Source organism: Eretmochelys imbricata, chromosome 7, assembly GCF_965152235.1.
Source record: "Eretmochelys imbricata isolate rEreImb1 chromosome 7, rEreImb1.hap1, whole genome shotgun sequence".
Lineage (NCBI taxonomy): Eukaryota > Metazoa > Chordata > Testudines > Cheloniidae > Eretmochelys > Eretmochelys imbricata.
Genome location: NC_135578.1, coordinates 96,692,409 through 96,715,116, shown reverse-complemented (window position 1 = coordinate 96,715,116; position 22,708 = coordinate 96,692,409). Strand labels below are relative to the sequence as shown.

Sequence of the window (22,708 nt, the reverse complement as noted above, 5' to 3'; positions counted from 1 at the left end):
AAATTAAAAATGAGTATTGTTTGCATTTACACGGGAGAAATTATGACACATCCTGGACTAAAGTTGTGTGTCAAAGATGAAAATATTTTATCCATTCATTGTTTTATGAATTGAAAAGCCTTCAGAGAGCTGCTCTCTATCTATGATATTCAAGATCTCTATATATTTGAATGTCTCATTTTGCTGAAAGATTTGAAAAAAATGTAGAAAGTCAATTTCCTAGTGAATGGCTGCAGCTGATAAAGAGCACATGTTTTTCCAGTTAAGGTTAATGTCAGCATTTAATTATGCTCAAAATTTTCCATCCAGAATTACCTTTTTCCCTGACAGTATAAAAACATTATTATTAACTGGGCTAATTTCATCCATTTTTGGTCAAAACACATTTCCTTTTTGGGCTGCATTTATACATCTGGGGATCTTCCTTTCTGGATGATAGGACTGTATCAGCAGATCCTCAATCTAGTGTGGAAGTTGCCTTAATCCCAGATATGAAGCCAGTTTTCAGACTTCAACTCCTTTGTTAACAGTCTCATTGCACCTAGGTACTGCAACATAAATGACAAAGCCCATCTTATATGGGCTACCTCCATCTCCAATGTGGGGAAAGAGTAGCTGCCACTGGGCTCGGGCTCCTCCTCCTCCTCCCACAGAAGTGGTCAGGGAATGGATGAGCAAAGATGTGGGCAGTCTTGGCACCACCTCCAAACTGCATAAATTCAGTCCATGCATCAAACCCAGTGCAGTCAGGGACACAATCCTGCATCACCAGAAGGGCTAGCACAGATTACCTTCCCCCTGGAATGAAGTGAAAGCAGGAACAAGACTGTGAATGTTAGAGGCCCTAATTTAGGTGAGCACATGCTTAACTTTAAGCATATGATTTACTTCAATGGGCCTTTAGCATGTGTTTACATGTTTTCTTGAACTGAGTCAAGGACACTCAATCTGCTTCCTGCATTGCTCCTTACTCAGGCTGCATTGTAAGGTTATAATCTAGCCCTCACTGCTCAAACAGTGCTGGAACTGCTAACCACAATAGAGTGAGTAAGAGGGAAGTTTCACCTTTTACTCTTAAATACAGTTTTTTACTCCTTAAACCAGATCCTTACCTCTAACAATTTTGATTATATAATCACAAAAATGTATGTATCTTACTGAATGCTTTGATGTTATTTTATGTTATCATGGAAAATTCTGTATACTTACATTTCATGTTTCTTCACATCTGTATCATACAAAACTGCATCATCTAGTTGTAAGGTTCTTTGGGAACAAGTCATCACTATTTCATGGTCATGTGATGCATACGCAAAATTTGTAAGTCGTGTCAATGTCTGCAATTCCACTAATGGATCTGACCAGTTGCATTCTAAAGTCATTTTCACCAACTGCAAATAATAGCAAAAGAAATATGTTCTCTTATGCTATAATTTTGATTGTCAATCACTTTTCATACACAGTATGCAAGGATATATTAAATATTTTATAAGTTATGCAACAACTTTGTAAAGATTCAAAGAAAACAACATATATAAAGGTATGATTACATAATTCTATTTCTGTCCTTCACTTCGTACTGCCCCATATATGATATGACTTTCTCACTATCAGTGTAGAAGATAAGCCCTGATTCAAATAGCAGTTTGCAGACCCACCACCCTTTTTGATTCAAATCATCCTGATTCCCACAAACACAAACTTTTAAAAAAATGTATATACAGTAATTTAAAGTTATCCCATCTTCTCTTTGTTGGTCTTTTAGATTGCAAAATCTTTGGAACACAGCCCATCTATCTTTGCATCTTGTATAATATCAAACACACTGTGTTCACAACACAAACAAAAAGTTACTAATTACAGGCAAAGAAAAATATGGAATGTGACCTACAGAATTAGAATTGGGAAAGAAAGGTTATTTATGATGACTATAGTTCTTGAAGAACACTGTTGGCATAGTATCAGAGGGGTAGCCGTGTTAGTCTGGATCTGTAAAAGTGGCAAAGAGTCCTGTAGCACCTTATAGACTAACAGACGTATTGGAGCATAAGCTTTCGTGGGTGAATACCCACTTCGTCGGATGCATGTTGGCATAGATTCCTACTCTTGGCATATGCCTGCAATCCATACATTGAGTCAGAATCTTCTAAAAAGAAGACGTGTATTGGGGCTTGGTGCTGAATGCCAAACAGAAGGACTGAGGTTTCCAACTTTATTTTTAATTCTTTCACCTACTGGAACCTCTATTAGAGTCAAATAAGAGGAGTCAGATTTTAAAAATGGTGCATTCAACATTATATTCTGTTTCTGAAACTAACAAAATTATCATTTGAATCTTTAAGTTGGCCCTGAGGATCTGTGGGACAATTTACTCAAAGAACTATAGTTAATGGTGTGCAACATTTCTGCAAACAGCAAGGATACTTATATATAGGCTTAGTTATATGTCTAGATAGTAGCTAAGGGTCATCTTAACATACAGACCATGTAACCTGAATTCCCTGGTATTTGAGTAAAGCTTAGTGAAAATTACTGAGTTGGTTGGTGGATTGGTACAGGGGAAATTTAGTCAGGATTTTGGGGGGTTGCAGCATCATTTTAGTTTATGAAACTGGGTAGGCGAGCTCAGCCATCAAGACCTAGATCTCATGAACTCTGTGGAGACTTATGCCTACTAAGAATCCAATCTTTAGGGACAGTTGAAGAGCAACTGGCTATGAACACAAAAACTAATAGCAAAGACTGTTTTACTTAAAACAATCAGGTTTTTTAAGTGACAAATCTGAGGAACTGTTCCAGACTGAGACGTACAGGAGGTTTTGGAAAAACATGATAAATTAAAGAGCAATACATCACCAGGACAAGATGATATTCACCGAAGAGTTCTGAACTCTACTAACAGAACTACTAACTGTGGTACATAACCTATCACTTAAATCACCCACTGTACCAAATGACAGGAGGGTACCTAATGTAATGTTAATTTTTTTAAAAAGCCACACAATTACGGGCTGGTCAGAATAACTTCAGTACCAGGCAAACTGGATGAAACTATCGTAAAGAACAATATTATCAGACACACACAAACATGATATGTTGGGATAGAGTTAACATGGCTTTTGTAATGGGAAATCATGCCTCACCAATCTATTAGAATTCTCTGAGGGAGTCAACAAGCATGTGGATAGGGGTGATCCAGTTGACATAGCGTACGTGGACCTTCAGAAAGCCTTTGACAAGGTCCCACACCAAAGGCTCTTTAGCAAACTAAACAGTATGGGATAAGAGGGAAGGTCCTCAGATGGATCAACAACTCGTTAGAAGACAGGAAACAAAGGGTAGTTTTCAGTTTTCACAATGGAGAGTGGTAAACATAAGGGTCTCCCAAGGTTCTGTACAGGCACCTGTGTTGTTCAACATGTTCATAAAATGATCTGGAAAAAGGGCTGAATAGTGAGGTGGCAAAATTTGCAAATGATGCAAAATTCCTCAAGATAGTTAAGTCCTAAGATGACTGCAAAGACTCACAAAGGAATCTCACCTAGCTGGGTGACTGCGTGACAAAATGACAAATGTAATTCAGTGCTGATAAGTGCAAAGCAATGCGCATTGAAAAACGTAATTCAAACTACACATACAAAACTATAGGGTCTAAATGATCTGTTACCACTCAAAGAGATCTTGGAGTCATGAATAGTTCTCTGAATACATCCGCTCAATGTGCAGCAGCAGTCAAAAAAGCTAACAGTTAGGAACCATTAGGAAAGGGATAGATAATAAGGCAGAAAATATCATAAAGCCACTGTATAAATCCATGGTACACCCACACTATGAATACTGCATACAATTCTGGTCACCTCATCTCAAAATAGATATATTAGAATTGGAAGAGGTATAGAGAGCGGCAACGGGAATGATTAGGGATACGGAACACCTTCCATACAAGGAGAGACAAAAAAAGACTGGGACTGTTCAGCTTTGAAAAGAGACAACTCAGAGGGGATATGACAGCGGTCTATAAAATCATGACTGGTGTGGAGAAAGTGAATAGAAAAGTGTTATTTATCCCTTTCCATAATACAAGCACTAAGGGTCACCAAATGAAATTAATAGGCAACTGGTTTAAAACAAACAAAAGGAAGTATTTCTTCATACAACAGTCAACTTCTGGAACTCACTGCCAAGGGATCTTGTGAAAGATAAAAAAAATTAGGTTAAAAAAATGAGGTAAGTTCCTGGAGCATATCTCCATAAACAGCTATTAGCCAAGATGCTCAGGGACGCAACCTCATGTTCCAGGTGTCCCTAAACTTACAACTGCCAAACGCTGGGACTAGATAACAGGTGATGGATTACTCAACATTGTCCTGTTCTGTTCATTATCTCTGAAGCGTCTGGCAATGGCCACTGTCAGAAGACAGGATACTGGGCTAAATGGACCATTGGTCTGACACAGTATGGTCATTCTTATGTTCTTAATTTCTCATGGTATCCTTAGAAGACCTTACTGTACTAAGTTTATATATTATTGTGGGCTGTGATCATGTGTAACCTCTCTGGGGGCAGTTGTGAGATTTGGGAATTTAAATGACTACACTGAAAATGTGCTAGACATGTACGAACTTTGGGACAATAAGTGTTAATTGGATTTCCTGGGCAAACCCTACAGCAAGGATAATGCAAAATTTCCCAACTCTCGTTATACAAAAATCAAGAGTTTTGAAGCTATGACCTGAGAAGAGGGTTTGTCTGCCAATTACCTGTTACACAAGGCCACGATTAAAGGCTCAAGCTGTATAAAAAAAATGGCTGATCTGCCCAGTCTGGGTTCTGGTTCTAAGATGGATATGTACTAATATCCACTTGTGGTTTTTAAAAGCCTGAAACTTACAAGAGCAAGAGGTTGGAACTGAGGGTGACCTCTGGTAAGCTTTTTAGCATGAATGTAGTTTTTCTTTTTTAATATGTTTTCTATGTAATGCTTCTACCTCAAGGATAAATGTGTTTGCTTATAAGGAGCTTAAAACTGGAGGGAATACACTAGTCATAGCCCTCCAAGGGAAAGCAAAGTGAAGGCACAGGCCTTTTGGGCAGTCTGGCTTGGTGGGGATATCCAAGTGTACAGCAGGGAACTGTGCCACCTTTAAGTCCCTGGTCAGGAGGGAGAGAGATGTGAGTTTCCACCAAAAGAGGTAATTGCTGAGAGCCAGAAGCCTGAAGTCAGTGCCCTTGGTGGACCATGGAGGGGGAGGATAGCCCTGCCCTGAAACTGGGGGATACAGCTGATACCCTGTACTGTGGATGGTATACAGATATGACTACAAAATAGACTGACAGAACTCAAAGACAACTTTGACATCTTCGGATATAGGCCAGATTCTGTCACCCTGACTCATGCTTAGTAACTCAATGGGGTTACATTTGGAGAATGGCACTAATCAACATGAATAATGGTGGCAAAATCTGCCCCAAAACAAATAGTCACATACTAAAGAAATTGTGGATAGTGATGCATTACTGCCTTCCTGAGACACAAATAATGAAAACCTCTTCATGTTCCCTTAAATGGCCACAGGTTCTATTTGTGCCCCACTCTCAAGACCTCAAGAAGTGACTAGAGAATGCTTGAGGTATGTGTTGGTTTGGGTTTTTGTACAGTATTTTCAGCACAGAGCATCTGTTAAGTTGTCATCTTTGCCACAGAGATGAGAGGCCAGAAGTGTGGTCTGATGTTGAATGCAACTTTACCAGAATCTGGCAGCTCCCAGCACAACTTGGTAGAATATCAGGGGGAATCTTGCACTCCCACTATTTTATTGTACCCATTTTGTGGTTAAATGTAGAGATTTAATCTCCAGGGATGTCAATTTACTAATTGTTGTGATCACTACCTTAACTTTAAAAAGTTTTAAAAGAAAATAAAAAACAGTATAGCTCTCTAACAGAAATAATTTTGTATCCAACTATGCAAAACGGAGATTACAGAAAGATACCAGCAACATCTACAGTATGTAGACATACATATTATCACAAGAAAAACCTAGTAAAATAAAGCTAAATACCTGAGACAAACTGGGAACAATAAAGTCCATGAGCCCCAAGCCATTACATGAGTACATTTCCAAAGCAACAAGAACTTTTGTGATTGGATTTTGTCCCTCGCCAGTCTGAGAAGCAAGCAATGTCACATTTATTCCAAACTTTATGCATATATAAACATTATAAAATAATGTAAATTCATTAATTAGACAAAGGATATATTTTAACTATGTTTGGGAATATATATGTAGAACTCTCATTGGCATTAAAGGGTCATTTAGCTAAAAGAAAAACTGTTCACCTGTTTTTTACTGTGTTCCTAAAATGTAAATTTTTATAGTTTTTATACATTTAATTTCATTCATAACTCCTGTCAAACCAAAACTCCAATAGTTTCAATATGAAAGAGAATAGCAACTATACAATGAATATATATATATATATATATGCTACAAAATTCTGAGATCATGGTTTTATTAGATATATTTTACTTTTATATTTTTATTTAAAACAGGCATTCCCATTGAAATACACCAGCAAGAACAAAAATTCAAATTAATAATATAATTCAAATTAATAATAATATTCTTACTTATATAATGAAAATATCAATATTATATGTTTACTGAAATATGCTTGAGGTCTCTTAGCATTTTATAACTCTATAAATGTATATCTTTAAAAGATGGTATAGTTATGATGTCATCATATGACAGTTACCGCTATTTATTTCTTGTAGCTAAAAACAGAAGGTAGAAATAAAATAAACTCAAGAGAGTCATTTCTACACCCCATGCAAAAAACTAGTTGCCCTTTGTAATGTGTTAATGGGAACAACCAAATCTTATTTTCCATATTGCATTCAAAAAGTGTACATATTCTCATATTTTCCATAGTTAAGTATGTTATATGTATTCATTTTTCACATATGATTTCACAGAATCTATACCTCATCATCAGTTCCAAGTTTATGCCCAATTTGTTGCTGAAGTAACTGTTTTGCTTTCACCCAGGTAGCAATGATCTGTTGTCGTACAGCAATAGGTACCAGTTCATTAGGTATGTTTCTATTTGTCAAATTCAGGGCAAATTCACAAACCTAAAATCCAAGAATAAAATTAAACTTAGAACATGAATCCATAGCCCAGCACCTTGTTATGAATACAATGCATTCCTCAGAGGGTATGCTGAGAATACCGCATATCTATCTGTCTAACATCTCTATGAGGCAACTGAGTTAAAGGATAAAGGCTCTAATTTTCCAACTTGAGCTGTGAGTGTGTACTTGTGTGTGTGTATGGTGGGGAGAGGTTTTTTCCCCCTCCAAATATAGTGGTTTGATAGGAAACAGAGCAATGAGAACTTTGTACCTCTAAGGCCGCTTTAATATCAGGGAGTCCATTTGGATCCACTGACAAAGGTTGGACACTGTTTGTTTTTTCAAGCCCCTTTATTGAGGACCTTTTACTTTTGTCTGTTGCTGCATCTATCTTTTTCTTCTCATCAGTTTTCAAAACTGATTTTGGAATCCAACAAAGAATTAGGCCTCGAGCCAAAGCATTACATAACATCACCAAAACAACAGTATTTCTGAAAGACAAAACAAAAAGAAGAAGTGTAAGAAACATCTCCTTAGAGTAAAATAAAGATGGCACAGAAAGATGATTAACACTTCTCTAAATTCTAAGTTTCCCTTGGAAAGCAAACTTATGAAACATTTGCAAAATAACCTTAAAGAAACACTTTCACATTGGAGAAAAAGTTAAAATATACCAAAGTTAAGCTTAGCTAAATTTAGCCTTCATGTTTTTTCATAATGTCCTTTCCAAGGTGTTCTACATTAAGATCCGCCATTGCTTCCTGGAAAATATTCTATTTATGAAACGTTTTGTCTATGTATCAGTTCAAGATTTTTATTACTCCTCTACGCTCTCACTTGTATTAATAAGAGTATTTGCACAAAAACACTCTTATGTCAACTCCTCTTACGTGAAATCACACTTCTTTATTTGTAACATTGCATTAATTTCTACAACAATCAATTGTTGAGTTGCAATTAACAACAGGTATAGCAGATATTCCTTCTGGTAAAGCACAGATCTCACAGTAGCTGTGGTGCCCCTATTAACAACTTTTCTTTCCCCGTTAATATGTATTTTACATAACTACATGAGGTCCTGGCAAAGGTGACTCCAGAACAAAAGATGATTACTGCTTCCTTGGCGTACTCTAATCTGACAACATGAAAAAAATGTTCTTCTGTGTAGACTACTGGAAACAATATTAAGGCACATATTGTAGAAAGTGAGTACCAGAAGTAGTAAATGGAGTTTAATTTTTTTATTTGACTTTTTGCCATAAGTCAGGCATCCTTTTTTTTCTGCCACCTGTGGTTTAATAAAGTATTGCCACTGTCAGTGATGGAGTCCCCATCATCACTGTTGCATTCTTCCTGAATGCTAGCAGTACTGGGATTGCCATATTCCTCATCCAAAATTCCATCTCTCCGATAATCAACAGCATCCTCACTTCCTCCATATCAGTATCAACAATACCTGTTTGTTTTTATTGAAAAACTTTCTTCTGGGTCTCCAAGATTCTAAGTGATTAGCTCAAAACTAAGAATGGCAACTACATACGGTACAAGTTAGAGTTAACACATTTTTGCAAAGAGATAGTGATTAAAGCTATTGTACTAACTTTTTGTTCCCATTCATGAGTTTTCAATTTCAGAGGCAAGATGGGATTCTTTATACCAGATCTTATAAGAGAAGATATTCCTACACTGCATTCCTCTCCTTATCATGTTCAGTGAAGCCTGACTTGGATCTTTACTGATACTAATTATTCAGACTTTAGTGATGATTTAATGGCAGTTACAGGTTTATGGATATCCCCTGGACTGCAACCAACTACTGTGTGTTTTCCTTTTACTTTCTTTCCCTCCCCCCGCTTTAAATTTTACAAAGCTTTTACATTCATAAAAATTAATAGACCACACTTGCTTTGATTATTAAACATTTACAACAAATATAATGCATTAAATTTGAAAGAGATGGACATCAAGTGAATACATTTCAGGGCATCCTGCTTTGGCAAGACAGTGTGCAGAGTAAGCTTTTCCTTTTGATTAGCCACAGAAGCCCTGCTGCCACTCCAAACTAAAAAGACCAGATCAGCTTTGTATAGTCACTCTTTAATAAGGTTTAGACAGGGCAGAGTGAATATCATGCAGTGTTAGACTGGGGAACTTCATTTTAAACCAACTAATCCACTATACCATCTCAAATATCCATGCACAAATCAAATAAAACACTAACAACATTTCTTTAGTGCTATTGGAATACGGCACAATGAAAAAGTGATTTATGATTAGTGAAAAAATATTTTTAGAATTTATTTTTAGCTTCATGAAAGGCTTAATAGAAAAGAGAAAGGTAATAATCAAACTCAACCATCATACTTACCCACTGTGTCCAGTATTCTTGATTGCACTGAGAAGACTCTGCAGGGACTCAACAATCTCTCGCTGTCTTCCTGAAGCTATAAGATGTTTATTGTGATTTAAGACATACACCACTGTGTTGTGAACAATCCAGGCCTCATTTAACTCTTCTCCCATTTCTGCAGCCCGCAGAAAGTTTTCCATAGCATATTGGGATAAGTGGTCTATCCAGATACTATAAAATTAATATTAAGTAGCTATTATTCCAAAACTACAAAACCAAAACGAATATATTCTAAGAACTAGAATTTACAAGCACTCTTGCTTGACCCAGCAACCACTTTTTAAACACAGTATTTTGTATGGAATTTTCTAATTGTTTGTTTGTTTTTTAAATATGAAATAGATGGGGGGAAGAGAGAAGAAGGAAAATCAACATAAGGAACATCAGTCTCCAGAACGCTAAAACACTACTGTCATCCAAAACAATGCAAATAGTGTGTTCCATAATCCAAATCTAATGTCTTATCCCCAGGGCACCTTATAAAGTGTCCATGAGTCCATGTCTCAGTCCCAGAGCTCATTACAAACTTCAGGTTAAAACTATAATTGAATATAGATTTTTAGTGTCCATTTAATTTTGCAGCACATTCCTAGCTTGCCTATCTGGATAGTTAGGTTAAAGTGCACAGGAGGGCACCCCAATGCTGCACATGTATCAAGAATTCATAGATTTTTATGACCAGAAGGGACCATTATGATAATCTGTCTTGACCTCCTCCATAACACAAATCATAGAATCAATCCAGTAATTTCTGCATCAAGTCCATAACTATTGTACTTTCTATACAGCAGGCTCATAATTACTGTTCCGTCTAGGTTGAGCACATGCATGGAAGCACATCCTTCTGACAGGTGTCGTACATAGCTACGTGCTTGATGCCTAGGAAAGCATTCTCCCACTACTTCTAGTGTCACTGGTCTGGGGACAGTGGGGTGAAAAAACTTAACTGCTCAGCATATGTCTGGAACCATCAAGGACATTTTGGTGCCACATCTCACATCTTTAAATTGCTTTTTTTTCCCCTCGTGCCATATAGTTGATTGAAAATGAGAAGTAAAGGAATTGATGTAAAACTAGCTTGGAACCCTAGAACTCCACAGAGGGGAATAGTCCAAAATCACTTGATAACACGAAGAAGACTGTCGAGAATTCTGCAGCAGCACAGTTAGCAAGCAGTTTGGAATCTGCAACAACATACTTCTAAAAATAATTCTTTGCATAGTAGACTAAAAATTACAGTATAAACACAAAAAGAAAAGGAGTACTTGTGGCACCTTAGAGACTAACCAATTTATTTGAGCATGAGCTTTCGTGAGCTACAGCTCACTTCATCGGATGCATACCGTGGAAACTGCAGCAGACTTTATATATACACAGAGAATATGAAACAATACCTCCTCCCACCCCACTGTCCTGCTGGTAATAGCTTATCTAAAGTGATCATCAGGTTAGGCCATTTCCAGCACAAATCCAGGTTTTCTCACCCTCCACCCCCACACACAAATTCACTCTCCTGCTGGTGATAGCCCATCCAAAGTGACAACTCTTTACACAATGTGCATGATAATCAAATTGGGCCATTTCCTGCACAAATCCAGGTTCTCTCACTCCCTCACCCCCCTCCAAAAACCCACCCCCATACACACACAAACTCACTCTCCTGCTGGTAATAGCTCATCCAAACTGACCACTCTCCAAGTTTAAATCCAAGTTAAACCAGAACATCGGGGGGGGGGGTAGGAAAAAACAAGAGGAAATAGGCTACCTTGCATAATGACTTAGCCACTCCCAGTCTCTATTTAAGCCTAAATTAATAGTATCCAATTTGCAAATGAATTCCAATTCAGCAGTTTCTCGCTGGAGTCTGGATTTGAAGTTTATCTTAAAACAAAAAAACTTCAAATCCAGACTCCAGCGAGAAACTGCTGAATTGGAATTCATTTGCAAATTGGATACTATTAATTTAGGCTTAAATAGAGACTGGGAGTGGCTAAGTCATTATGCAAGGTAGCCTATTTCCTCTTGTTTTTCCCTACCCCTCCCCCCCCCCAGATGTTCTGGTTTAACTTGGATTTAAACTTGGAGAGTGGTCAGTTTGGATGAGCTATTACCAGCAGGAGAGTGAGTTTGTGTGTGTATGGGGGTGGGTTTTTGGAGGGGGGTGAGGGAGTGAGAGAACCTGGATTTGTGCAGGAAATGGCCCAATTTGATTATCATGCACATTGTGTAAAGAGTTGTCACTTTGGATGGGCTATCACCAGCAGGAGAGTGAATTTGTGTGTGGGGGTGGAGGGTGAGAAAACCTGGATTTGTGCTGGAAATGGCCTAACCTGATGATCACTTTAGATAAGCTATTACCAGCAGGACAGTGGGGTGGGAGGAGGTATTGTTTCATATTCTCTGTGTATATATAAAGTCTGCTGCAGTTTCCACGGTATGCATCCGATGAAGTGAGCTGTAGCTCACGAAAGCTCATGCTCAAATAAATTGGTTAGTCTCTAAGGTGCCACAAGTACTCCTTTTCTTTTTGCGAATACAGACTAACACGGCTGTTACTCTGAAACCTGTCAGTATAAACACAAGTATCCTCAAAATAACAAAAGGAGAGGGATAGATGAGTTCAAGGTCAATACAACTGATGTAAAGAAGATGTTTCTGACACATATTGCCTATGACACAGGAAAGGAACTAAGGCTGGTTTGGGACACAGTCCCTCTCACGAAACACTCGAATCCCTGATGGGCTCTACATGTAGCCAAATGCTCACTACTTTCTAGTTGCAATCTTGTGGCACCAAGGCGCATACACTCCTAAAAGTAGAACAGCAACTTTTTATACTGGAGGAAGCATTATCTAATCATAGAGACTTTAAGCTTCAAATCATGATGAAATTGAATGTGGGTAGAAGTATTAGCATCCCTTAGTTGATGTGTCTTTAATTATTTCTTTTTAGATCCTTCTTTAATGAAAGCTTTTCCTGAGAGCATATTGAATAAAGACGGCCAGAGGATGCCCTAATTATTTTAATAAGGACCCACCACATACTTTAGCTTCTTCAGGGTCTATGCTAATTTATCTGAACTGAGAGTGTCCCTCCACTACATGAAAGATTGCTGAGCCACTCTGACCTTCCTGCTGCAAACCTGATACATGGTGCCAGGAACTTCCAAGCAGTATTTTCAGTGGCAGGGGTTCACAATGTCATGTCCCATGCATCAAATGTATTTTTTATTTAACAAATGCATGTCTCCATGCCTTCTAAAATATCCCCAGGTGTTTGGAATTCTTTGCTTCATTTTTAATTAAGATAACATTTTCCCCAAAAAAGAAAAGGAGTACTTGTGGCAAATTTATTAGTCTAAGGTGCCACAAGTACTCCTTTTCTTTTTGCGAATACAGACTAACACGGCTGCTACTCTGAAACCTGTCATTTTCCCCCAAGTGCTTCAGGGTAATACAATAATAAAACAAATCTTTTAACTATAAAATCAGTTTTGAGGATGCACACTCCACTTATTAATCTCAAGGCAGCATAACTCAAAATACAGCTAACATTTTTATTCAGCCTTACATGGCCACATGGAATCTGATTGCTTCATTCATCTGACCAAAACATTTCATTGTTGTTAACTGTATTACTGCAATGCCTACAGCCCCCAACTGAAATCAGGGTTTTACTATGCTAGTATAGACAGACAGTGTAAGACACAGTCCCTTCTGCAATAATATAATTACACAAAACAGACAAATGGTGGGATGGTACACAGAGAGATGCATTAACTTGCCCAAGGTCACACAGCGGTTAGTGGCAGATCTTGGAAGAGAATCAGGTCTCCTGTGTCCCCTATTACTGGCCTCTTTCCAAATCTGCACAGTAGTCAAAATATTTTTAAATATTCACCAGTATCAAAAATAAAAGCAGATTTTCTGCTGTCCTCTACTCGTTGTGCATTGCTCAGACAGTGTAAAGGGAGTAGAGACTGGCCATAGGCCCCCATCAAGCATACATCCAACAGAGCTCCTAAGTCTCTCTCCCAAAAACTATAGGAGAAGGGGGTATGAATGGGCATGAAGTGACCAAAGAGAGGTGGAGAGTTAGTATGGCTGAAGCATTCCTCAACTGGTGAATTGTTCCCTGCGGACGATAGTCAGCTGGCACATTGGATCATCCCCTGGGCTGCTCTAACCTGTGATTGGAGCAGGGAAGAGAATTAGAGATAAAAGCAGGGAGATAAAGGCAGAGATAAAAGCAGGATGGCAACAGTAAACCTGTCTCAAAATCCCTTTTCCTCCCTCCATTGCTTTTTAGAAAGGGCTAACGTACTGTACTCAACTTGTTCGTACCACTAAGTTGCAACAAGTACTGGTATTCTCAGGGTCATGATGTACCTCCGCATCCTTTCAGCTGACTACTGCATCTTCTCCTTTCATGTTCAACAGCAGCCAGCACAAAGGATCTTGCGGCACATTGGTACATCAAAGACAGTGATTTCAGATACTCAACAGGAAACCATAATTTCGGCAGCAAATTATCAGTCTAAAGCAGAGGTGGACAAACTATGGCCCCTGGGCCACATCTGGCCTAAGGAACCATCCTGCCCGGCCCTTGAGCTCCCAGCCAGGGAGGCTAACCCCCCGGCCCCTCCCCTGATATTCCCCCTCCCCCGCAGCCTCAGCGCGCCGTGCCACCAGTGCAGGAGGGGCTGCACTGTGGGGGCAGGGGAGAGCAGGAAGGGAGGCTCACCTGCAACCTCAGGGGAGCAGGCGGGAGGTGCGGATGGCAGAAGTGTGGTGAACGCGGGTGGAGGACTCAGGAGGAGCACCAGGCAGCCGGGCAGATGGCCGGAGAGAAGCGGAGCTTTAAAGGGGAAACCGCAACTTCTCTCTGGCTGCGTGGCTGCCCTTGCTCCTCCCGAGTCCTCTGCCCATGTTCGCAGGGCTGTATTCTGAAAGGGGCTTTAGAGGGGGGTTTGGATAGTGGTTGGGGGTGTAGATAGGGGTTGGGGCAGTCAGGGAGCGTGGGAGGTTGGATAGGGGGTGGGGTCCCAGTGGAGTGGTTAGGGGCAGGGGGTCCCAGGTGCGGGTGGTCGGGGACAAGGAGTTGGGGGGGTTGGATGGGTTGGGGTTCTTGGGGGTACAGTCAGGGGGTGGGAAGTGGGAGGTGGAGGATAGGGTTAGGGGAGGCATAGCCTTCCCTATCTGGCCCTCCATACAGTTTTGGAACCCCGATGTGGCCCTCAGGGCCAAAAGGTTTGCCCACCCCGGTATAAAGGGTCAATGTGTCCCTCCAATTTTATTATTTAAAAGAGAACAGAAACAGAAGAGAGGGAAGGAAATGAAGGGAAGAAGAGAATTTACTCAGGGATATATATACTTGCTAGGAAATGGTTACTCTTCACTCTCAGTTTTTCAGAGTATAAATATATAAAATTTGTAGTGGAAATTACTGTCCCTCAGCCTAAAACTTTCAGCATTATATATTAATATATTATAATGAATGATGATGATAATCTTAACTTCTACAGAGCTTTCCATCTGAGGATCTCAAGGAACTTCAAACATATCTAAGAAAGGTTGTCTTGTTTTTTACCTCAGTACCCATTCCTTCATTATGGCGTCATGATAGTAATGCCATGGTCAAAGTTCCAATTTAAAAAAGATGATAAATGTTTCCCCACACAACCCCCTCTAAAAATATGAAAAAAAAATCTGCTTTACAGACATTTTCTCTTGTTTCAGAGTAACAGCCGTGTTAGTCTGTATTCGCAAAAAGAAAAGGAGTACTTGTGGCACCTTAGAGACTAACCAATTTATTTCAGCATGAGCTTTCGTGAGCTACAGCTCACTTCATCGGATGCAGTGAGCTGTAGCTCACGAAAGCTCATGCTCAAATAAATTGGTTAGTCTCTAAGGTGCCACAAGTACTCCTTTTCATTTTCTCTTGTGTAATTTATGCCCAGAGGTGAACTTTTCTTTTAAAGTTTGATGTTAAGCAGACATCTATTTTTGAGGCAAGAATTAAAAAAAATATATTTTTTTTTCACTTTGATTTTGATCCTTTTTAATGTCTAATCATAATTCAGTACCATTCTATTTTAAGAAATTCCATGTCTTTTTTTCATTAATTCTCAGTGAGTATGAGCATACACTTTTTTGTTTTTGTTTTCCCCCAAGTTTGAATGCCAACTTACAAGTTATTAGAGGTGGCCTTCAGGAACATTATAATCTCCTTGAAAGGACTTCAGTTCCAAAGGTAAAATTTACTACATAGATCCCTTTCTCCCTTGATTTTAAACAGAAACAAATAACTTAATAGCATTTATGGAGGTGGGAGAAAAAAAGAAACCTGAAATTAATTTCTCTTCATTTCACTCCCTTTGGATGGAGGGAATAGAGAGGAAGTTTTTCCAACTTAAGTCATTTATTATGTATTTACATAGATGCTCAGATATTATTACAGTGACGGGCATTGTACAGAAAAAGACAGAATGGAATACATTGGTTTTGGAATTTGAACAGAAAATTTTCTGAGTTTTGGCAATTATGTTTTTTTTAAACTATGAAATCCTATTTTTTTTTTAAATGGACAGCACAGTTAACCTTAGCTTTAAAGAGTTTTTGTGTGGCTATAAGCTTCTTAGGTCTGACAGTTAAAATGTTCATTGCAAGAGTGTATGCCAGTAGCTATTCCATAATGGAGCCAACTCAGAAATGGCCACTTAAAACCTTTTTCTTTAGCTTCTCTCTCTTTTCCCACTAGAATCCATGCCTTTGAAAATGAACCATTTGATAACAATGGATTTTATTTTAAGAAGTAACAACTTTTGAAAATATCTTCATGGTGTGATAATCAAACAGAATTTGCCAAAGGCCCCAGGGTTTGGTACAGATTAAAGAAAAACACCTGTATGTTATCCAATCTGGATCATGTTCAGGAAGTTTGGAAATATATCCTGTGGGATGCTGGCTTGTATCTTCAGGCGGAACAGCATGGTCATTCAGCTGAACACCCTCCAATCTTAACAAATGAATAGTCACCTAGAAATATATATAGAAAACATATATATGAAACTGCAATTTCATCAAACCATATCACATTGAAAATAGAGACTGGCTTCTGCTCAAGTCACAGTCTCAATTCTACAAGAAAATATTAGCTGCACAATTTTGTCAAATACTGTCTAGGCATATAGCAATTTATCACAAAATATATTAAATATAGTCCTTCAAATTCCTTATAACCTGACAATGAATTTAACATAATTCCTGTAAAAAAAAACAACCACCACACTTTATCTCAGTGAAATTTTAAAACTCCAGGGCTCTATGGGCAGTTGTCAAACATTTGCAATAAATTCACTGAGAAATACATTATCTGTACTGACACGGAAAACATTAGTATACTTACTTTAAATGGAAACTTCTTAGACATTAGCTTCATGAAACTCTAATTTTTTTTAGTTTCTCTGCAAACACAATAGTTATTGTTTACAATCTCTAATATTTGGCACATCATTCCTTAAGATGAATGTATACCAGCACTATAGATAAAGCCAAGGATGGAGGACACAAAAAATGAATATTACAGCTGTAGCATTTACCAACCTCTGCATTAATGAATCTTATTTCTGCTAATGTTCTGAGTAAATCTCTTTCAAGAGAGAATGATTTAATGGGTAAGGATGATTCCATTTGTAGGCTTCCACCTCGATTATCATCCATCACAATTGTACTAGCTTTCTTCTTTTGAGCTAAGAAAAAGGAAGCTTTACTTATTATTGTTGTTATGTAAATCAGAAAGACTTTTTACTTTACTCCTAAATAAGAAAAATGCCGAGTTACATTAAAATCTATAAAAGGGATAGAATGAATCAGATTTAAAATTGCTGCCTCCAAAATCCTTATTCATTACAGTTTACTGCAACTGAAAATACCTCTCTGCAGGCAGTGCCGGGAGACAGGTACGTAAATCAGTTAGATGGATGGTGGTGTGAATGGGACATCATGCAGTGATCAGGAAATGGCAGCTTTAAAGAGTCTTCTCTTGTCAAACCAAGCACCTTTCTCACATTTCTGGGTTGCTGGCATGAAGCTGTGACTACAGAAAACACAGGGGGACAGAAGCAGCTCCTTTGTGCTCCACTTCTTGCTTCCTGAATCTATCATTCTTCCACAATTGAGTTGTATAGGTTAGACATCTTTGAGTGCTGACACATTACAGTTTATTACTTTTTCAAATTGGTTAACATTAGGGTTGCTAATTTTCTAATTGCAGAAAACCTAACACCCTTGCTCCGTCCCTTCCAAAGGCCTCTCCCATTCTCTGAGGCCTTACCCCAACTCATTCCATCCATCACTCGCTGTCCCCACCCTCACTCACTAGCTCATTTTCACCAGGCTGGGGAAGGGGGTTGGGGTGAGGCCAGAAATGAGGGGTTCAGGGTGCAGGATGGGGTTCTGGACTGGGGGTTGAGGTGCGGGAGGGGGTGAGGGCTCCGGCTGGGGGTAGGGGCTCTGGGCTGGGGCTGAGGGATTTGGAGTGCGAGGGGGGCTGAGGGCTCTGGCTAGGGGTGTGGGTCAGAAGTAGGGCTGGGGATGAGGGGTTTGAGGTGCAGGAGGGAGGTGAGGGCTCCAACTACGAATGTGGGTCTGAGGTGGGTCTGAAGATGAGGGGCTTGGGGTGCAGGAGGGGTCTCCAGGCTGGGGCTGAGGGGTATGGAGTGTGGGAGAGTGCTCAGGGCTGGGGCAGGGGGTTTGGGTGTGGGAGGGGTTGAGGGGTGCAGGTTCTGGGTGGCGCTTACCTCAGGTGACTCCTGGGAAGCGACCAGCATATCCTTCTGGCTCCTAGGGGGAGGGGCAGCCAGGGGTTCTGCGCGCTGCCCCCACAGCAAACACTGACTGCTGTTCCTGGCCAATGGGAGCTGCAGAGCTGGCACTCGGGGAGGGGGCAGTGCACGGAGCCCCCGTGGCTGCCCCTCCCCTAGGAGCCAGAGAGACATGCCAGTGACTTCCCGGGAGCCGCATGGAGCCGGATAGGGAGCCTGCCAGCCCCTTGCCAACCAGACTTTTAACAGCCCACTCAGCTGGCAACCCTAGTTAACTTGCACTTTTATGTTTTGTAAGCATTACAGTTGAGATTTTGCTCAGTTTGGGCAGGTGTGAACTTTTCAAGATTTGCTCCAATCAGAGTGTGTATGTTTGGATTTCACAGATATGAGCCCAGCTCACATTTTCCAGTTCACTTCTTTCATTGTCTTACAGGGATCAGAACACTGGGCATTGTGTCCTGGCAGAGGAAGAGAAAATCTCAAATGGTGTTAAAATCAAGAAGGGGAATGATGGTCTGTCAACCCCACAGTAATTAAGAGAAAACAGATTCTCTTTTCCCTTGGATTAAGCATTAATCCAACATCCTGGAACATGGCAATTCTGTCCCCTGTTGTGCCCTAACTCTTGGTGTAAAATTGTGAATGTCGTGATAAAGTAGCTAGGGTGCTACTGTAGGGCTGTTTAGGCAGGTCTATTTAGGCACAGGGATTAAGTAAATCTGTTTGTGTGCAGAACAATTCATTGTGGTGACTGAAACAATTTACTACGGTTGAGGTGGACTTTTCATCACTGGCAATTTTAAAATCAAGATTAGATGTTTTTCTAAAAATCTATGCTCTAGTTCAAACAGAAATTAATTCAGAGAAGATCTATGTCCTGTATTATGCAGGAGGACAGACTAGGTAATCAAAATGCCCTTCTGGCTTTATAATCTATGTAGCGTTCAGTGTCTCATAAGTGTCAACGGGTGGACCAGTGACAGGCAGGGAGGCCATCACTTCCTCTCAGGACCAATTTAAAACAGTTTTATCCTTTTAAGTGTGAGTTGATTTTTGACCAATTTCTAGATAAACAGAGACTATCCTCTCTGGTGATTACCCTCAGCAATAAAATAGTCTTATTTCAGACCCCGTACTTTTTTCTTGAGATTTTCTTTACTAAAAATTCCAGCCCAGCATGTTATATTCCTGCATTAAAATAACAGAACACTAAGACAAAAGAATTCCAGTTTACAAGATATGTAATATTGTTTGTGCACGAGACACAAATGATTTGTATTTATATGCATACAACAATTCTGATCCATCTACAAACCTCCCAAATGAACAATGATATAGCTTTAACTAAACATCCTATGAACTATTAAATGAATAATAATGCCACATAAATTTCATTTATATGCTGGAAAACATGCTTCATGGCTAGCTACTTGTCTAACAACTGATTAATTGTGCCAAATATTACCCTTTTACATCACTGATAACTGTGTAACAAACATCAAATTCTCTGCGGGTAAAAACTGGCACAGTTCCATAGATTAAATGGCACTGTACCAATTAACACCCATAGAAAATTTGGCCAATTACTCCTGTGTTACTTCCTCTTTCTAACATTTACCTGTATAAATAACTTTAAGTAGACTCTGTATATCTACTGATGAAAACTGCTATACAAGACCTACATATTATGATTATGTATACCTAACCGTATATTTGTGGTTTTACCTACAGCTATCCCCCTGAAACACAAACAGATATTATTTAAGGAAAAGATAAACATGAATAAGAACAAAGTATGGTCACCCTTTTCCAACTGCCATGATTTCATGTTGCAGCACAGTGAATAACACTGTAATGTTGCTCTTGGAAAAGCCTTATTTGGAAGTATCGATAGGTTTTTATATGTACGCGTGGTGTGAGGAAGAAAGTACACATATTTACACCCTGGAATCTTGTTTTAAGTTCAATTACTGGAGAGAACAAATAATCTTATTGTAACACAAATTGTTTTGATTTTAACAATGTAACATCAGAGATTTAACTAGTATAAGGAACAGCTGTGCAATTAGAAATGTGCTTGGTTCAGAATGTTCAAAATGCACTTTTATTATATACATAAAAACATGAGGCACATTACTGATGGCATTGATTTGTAAAAAGGACACGGTTGTTCAACTAATTTAAAAAGACGAAGTTTTTGAAAATTGCCATTAACACACTCACATAGCTCTAAATAAAATACATTCCTCAAATAGGACTGCTTTGTGCCAAGCTTCTCTATTTCTGCATTCCTGATGCCTCGTACAACTATTCATGCTCAAACAGCTTTTCAATTAAAAATCAAAGGCACTAGAAATGAAAACTTTTGGAGTATATAGTGTCCTCAATTCATGTATACAGTTGCCATTAATGGAGTTCTGCCTGATGTTTGAGAGCAATAGGCTATATAGTCCTTAAATATATAATTGTCCACATAATGGAAAAAATGGATTAAAAATTCACTTTTAAAAGGACATCATTGATTTGAAAAGAAATGACTTGAAAGTAGTTTCTGACACCCTGTAAATCCTCCCTGACAAATCTATGAATTTTACTATCACATTTACCTAATTTTTTAAAAACGCTTCTCCCATGTTTTTGAGAGAAAGACACACATTAACAATAGGAGAAACTGACTACCACTAATACTGGATAAAAACCTACTGCTAATATCATCTAATGGAATTATTCCTTTCGCTTGACTGCTAGAGTTCTGCAATCTGAAGCTGAATGTTCCAAGGTTCAAAACCTGAAGACAATCCAGACATGGGGTGGTTATATACACAAACTGCTATCACAGTATGAAATAAATACACTGAAAAAAGAGAAGCTCCATTCGCTCTAATCTCTTTCAGTGATAGGAACCTCAGGAGTTATAATAGTACATAAAACATTCTCAGATAGAATTCCAATTTTTAAATTGATGATGTGTTTTTAATTCTTTGCTAACGCAATATTATGGCAGCCTAATACCTTGTAAATTAGCAAAATAATAGACTCTCTCAAAATTTTGCAGGCTAATTTAAAGTTCTATTTTACTACTAATTTACCAAATCAGAAGTGTTGAATAGTTTAATAATCAATTATCCCTCTGGGGTTAAAACAAATTTAAAGTAATTTATTTACAATGTATGACACTGAGTTCTCATTTAAAAATACTTTTAAGATATCAATTAAGAAAAGTTACAATGTAAGTAATGTGTTGACTTACATTTTTTATATTTTGGTACCTTCCTCATCTGAGTATCATCATACAAGAGACAGAATCTGCATGCTGCCCGGCACACATCCCATACTCCTTGTTTCCGTGCAACTTTTGCCAAATCTGCCCAAAGTCTTATTCTATCACACAAAAAGCACATGTAAAAACTCTTTAATTAGCTAATTTATTTCCTAAATTCTAGATTCAGCCTGAAACTTCAGGTTAATTGAAAATATCCTTCATCATAATACAGACTTTAAAGTCTAGTAACAATTATTTTAATATTACTAAATTGAGGGTCAATTTTTATCACTAATAAAGATAACTTATAAATCATAAAGCATCGACCATCAACTGCAGAAGGAGGATGCCAGTTACTGAAGACTCCTTATACATTGGAAATGAAGGAATAAAGCTGTTATTTCTAATTATATCAGCATATAGATTAACAAAACAAAGCTAAACAAAATTTAACGGCTTATGATATGGCCACACTGATCCCTTGCTTAAAAGTAAGTACATGCTTAAATGCTACATTGGATCTGTACCAGGGTGCTCAGCACCTTGCAGGATTGAGCCTCAAATAATTTCAGAGTCCTTATATCAAAACTTTCCCCTTTGGCATTAGTAATATACCACTTTTAAAATGAAAAAAAATATCTACACCTTCTTTATGGTAATTACCTCTCCTTGTCATTTCCATGCCCTAATCGTTTCAAATGTCCATTGGTTTTCTCCACACTCTTAGTATGATGCTGTGCTTTTGCACAGAGATAACTTATTTGACTCCTACTTTTACCTGAGGAAACTTAATGGAGACAAAGAAATGCAAGTATTACAATGCACGTTTTTCATCACTACAATAACTTCATTCATAAGTAGGTCCTTATATATTTTAAAATATCTATATTATACTAATTAAAAAAATACTAACAATTTTGTTTGGAATTAGTATATAAAAATGTTCTATAATTTCCCAAATCAGCAAAAAATAGTTTGATTCAGTGCAGCCTAATTAAAAAGAGAAATATATCTATAATTGGAGACCTCTACTATATGGGGTATATGTGATTTGTGTGAGTATATGTGAT

The 22,708-nt window shown here is 38.5% G+C and overlaps 1 protein-coding gene across 1 annotated transcript in view; it reads right to left on the bottom strand.

Moving 5' to 3' along the window:
* The window catches only part of CFAP46 (cilia and flagella associated protein 46), a 149,352-nt gene that overhangs the window by 81,282 nt on the left and 45,362 nt on the right, over positions 1-22,708 (bottom strand). Inside the window, exons 14-22 of the mRNA XM_077822155.1 lie at positions 22,302-22,425; positions 21,627-21,757; positions 17,154-17,299; positions 16,453-16,586; positions 9,507-9,719; positions 7,410-7,629; positions 6,989-7,138; positions 6,063-6,167; positions 1,210-1,391 (exon numbers count right to left, since the gene is read on the bottom strand). Of these exons, the coding sequence (XP_077678281.1) occupies positions 1,210-1,391; positions 6,063-6,167; positions 6,989-7,138; positions 7,410-7,629; positions 9,507-9,719; positions 16,453-16,586; positions 17,154-17,299; positions 21,627-21,757; positions 22,302-22,425 (1,405 nt within the window). The remainder of the gene's footprint in view (positions 1-1,209; positions 1,392-6,062; positions 6,168-6,988; positions 7,139-7,409; positions 7,630-9,506; positions 9,720-16,452; positions 16,587-17,153; positions 17,300-21,626; positions 21,758-22,301; positions 22,426-22,708) is intronic.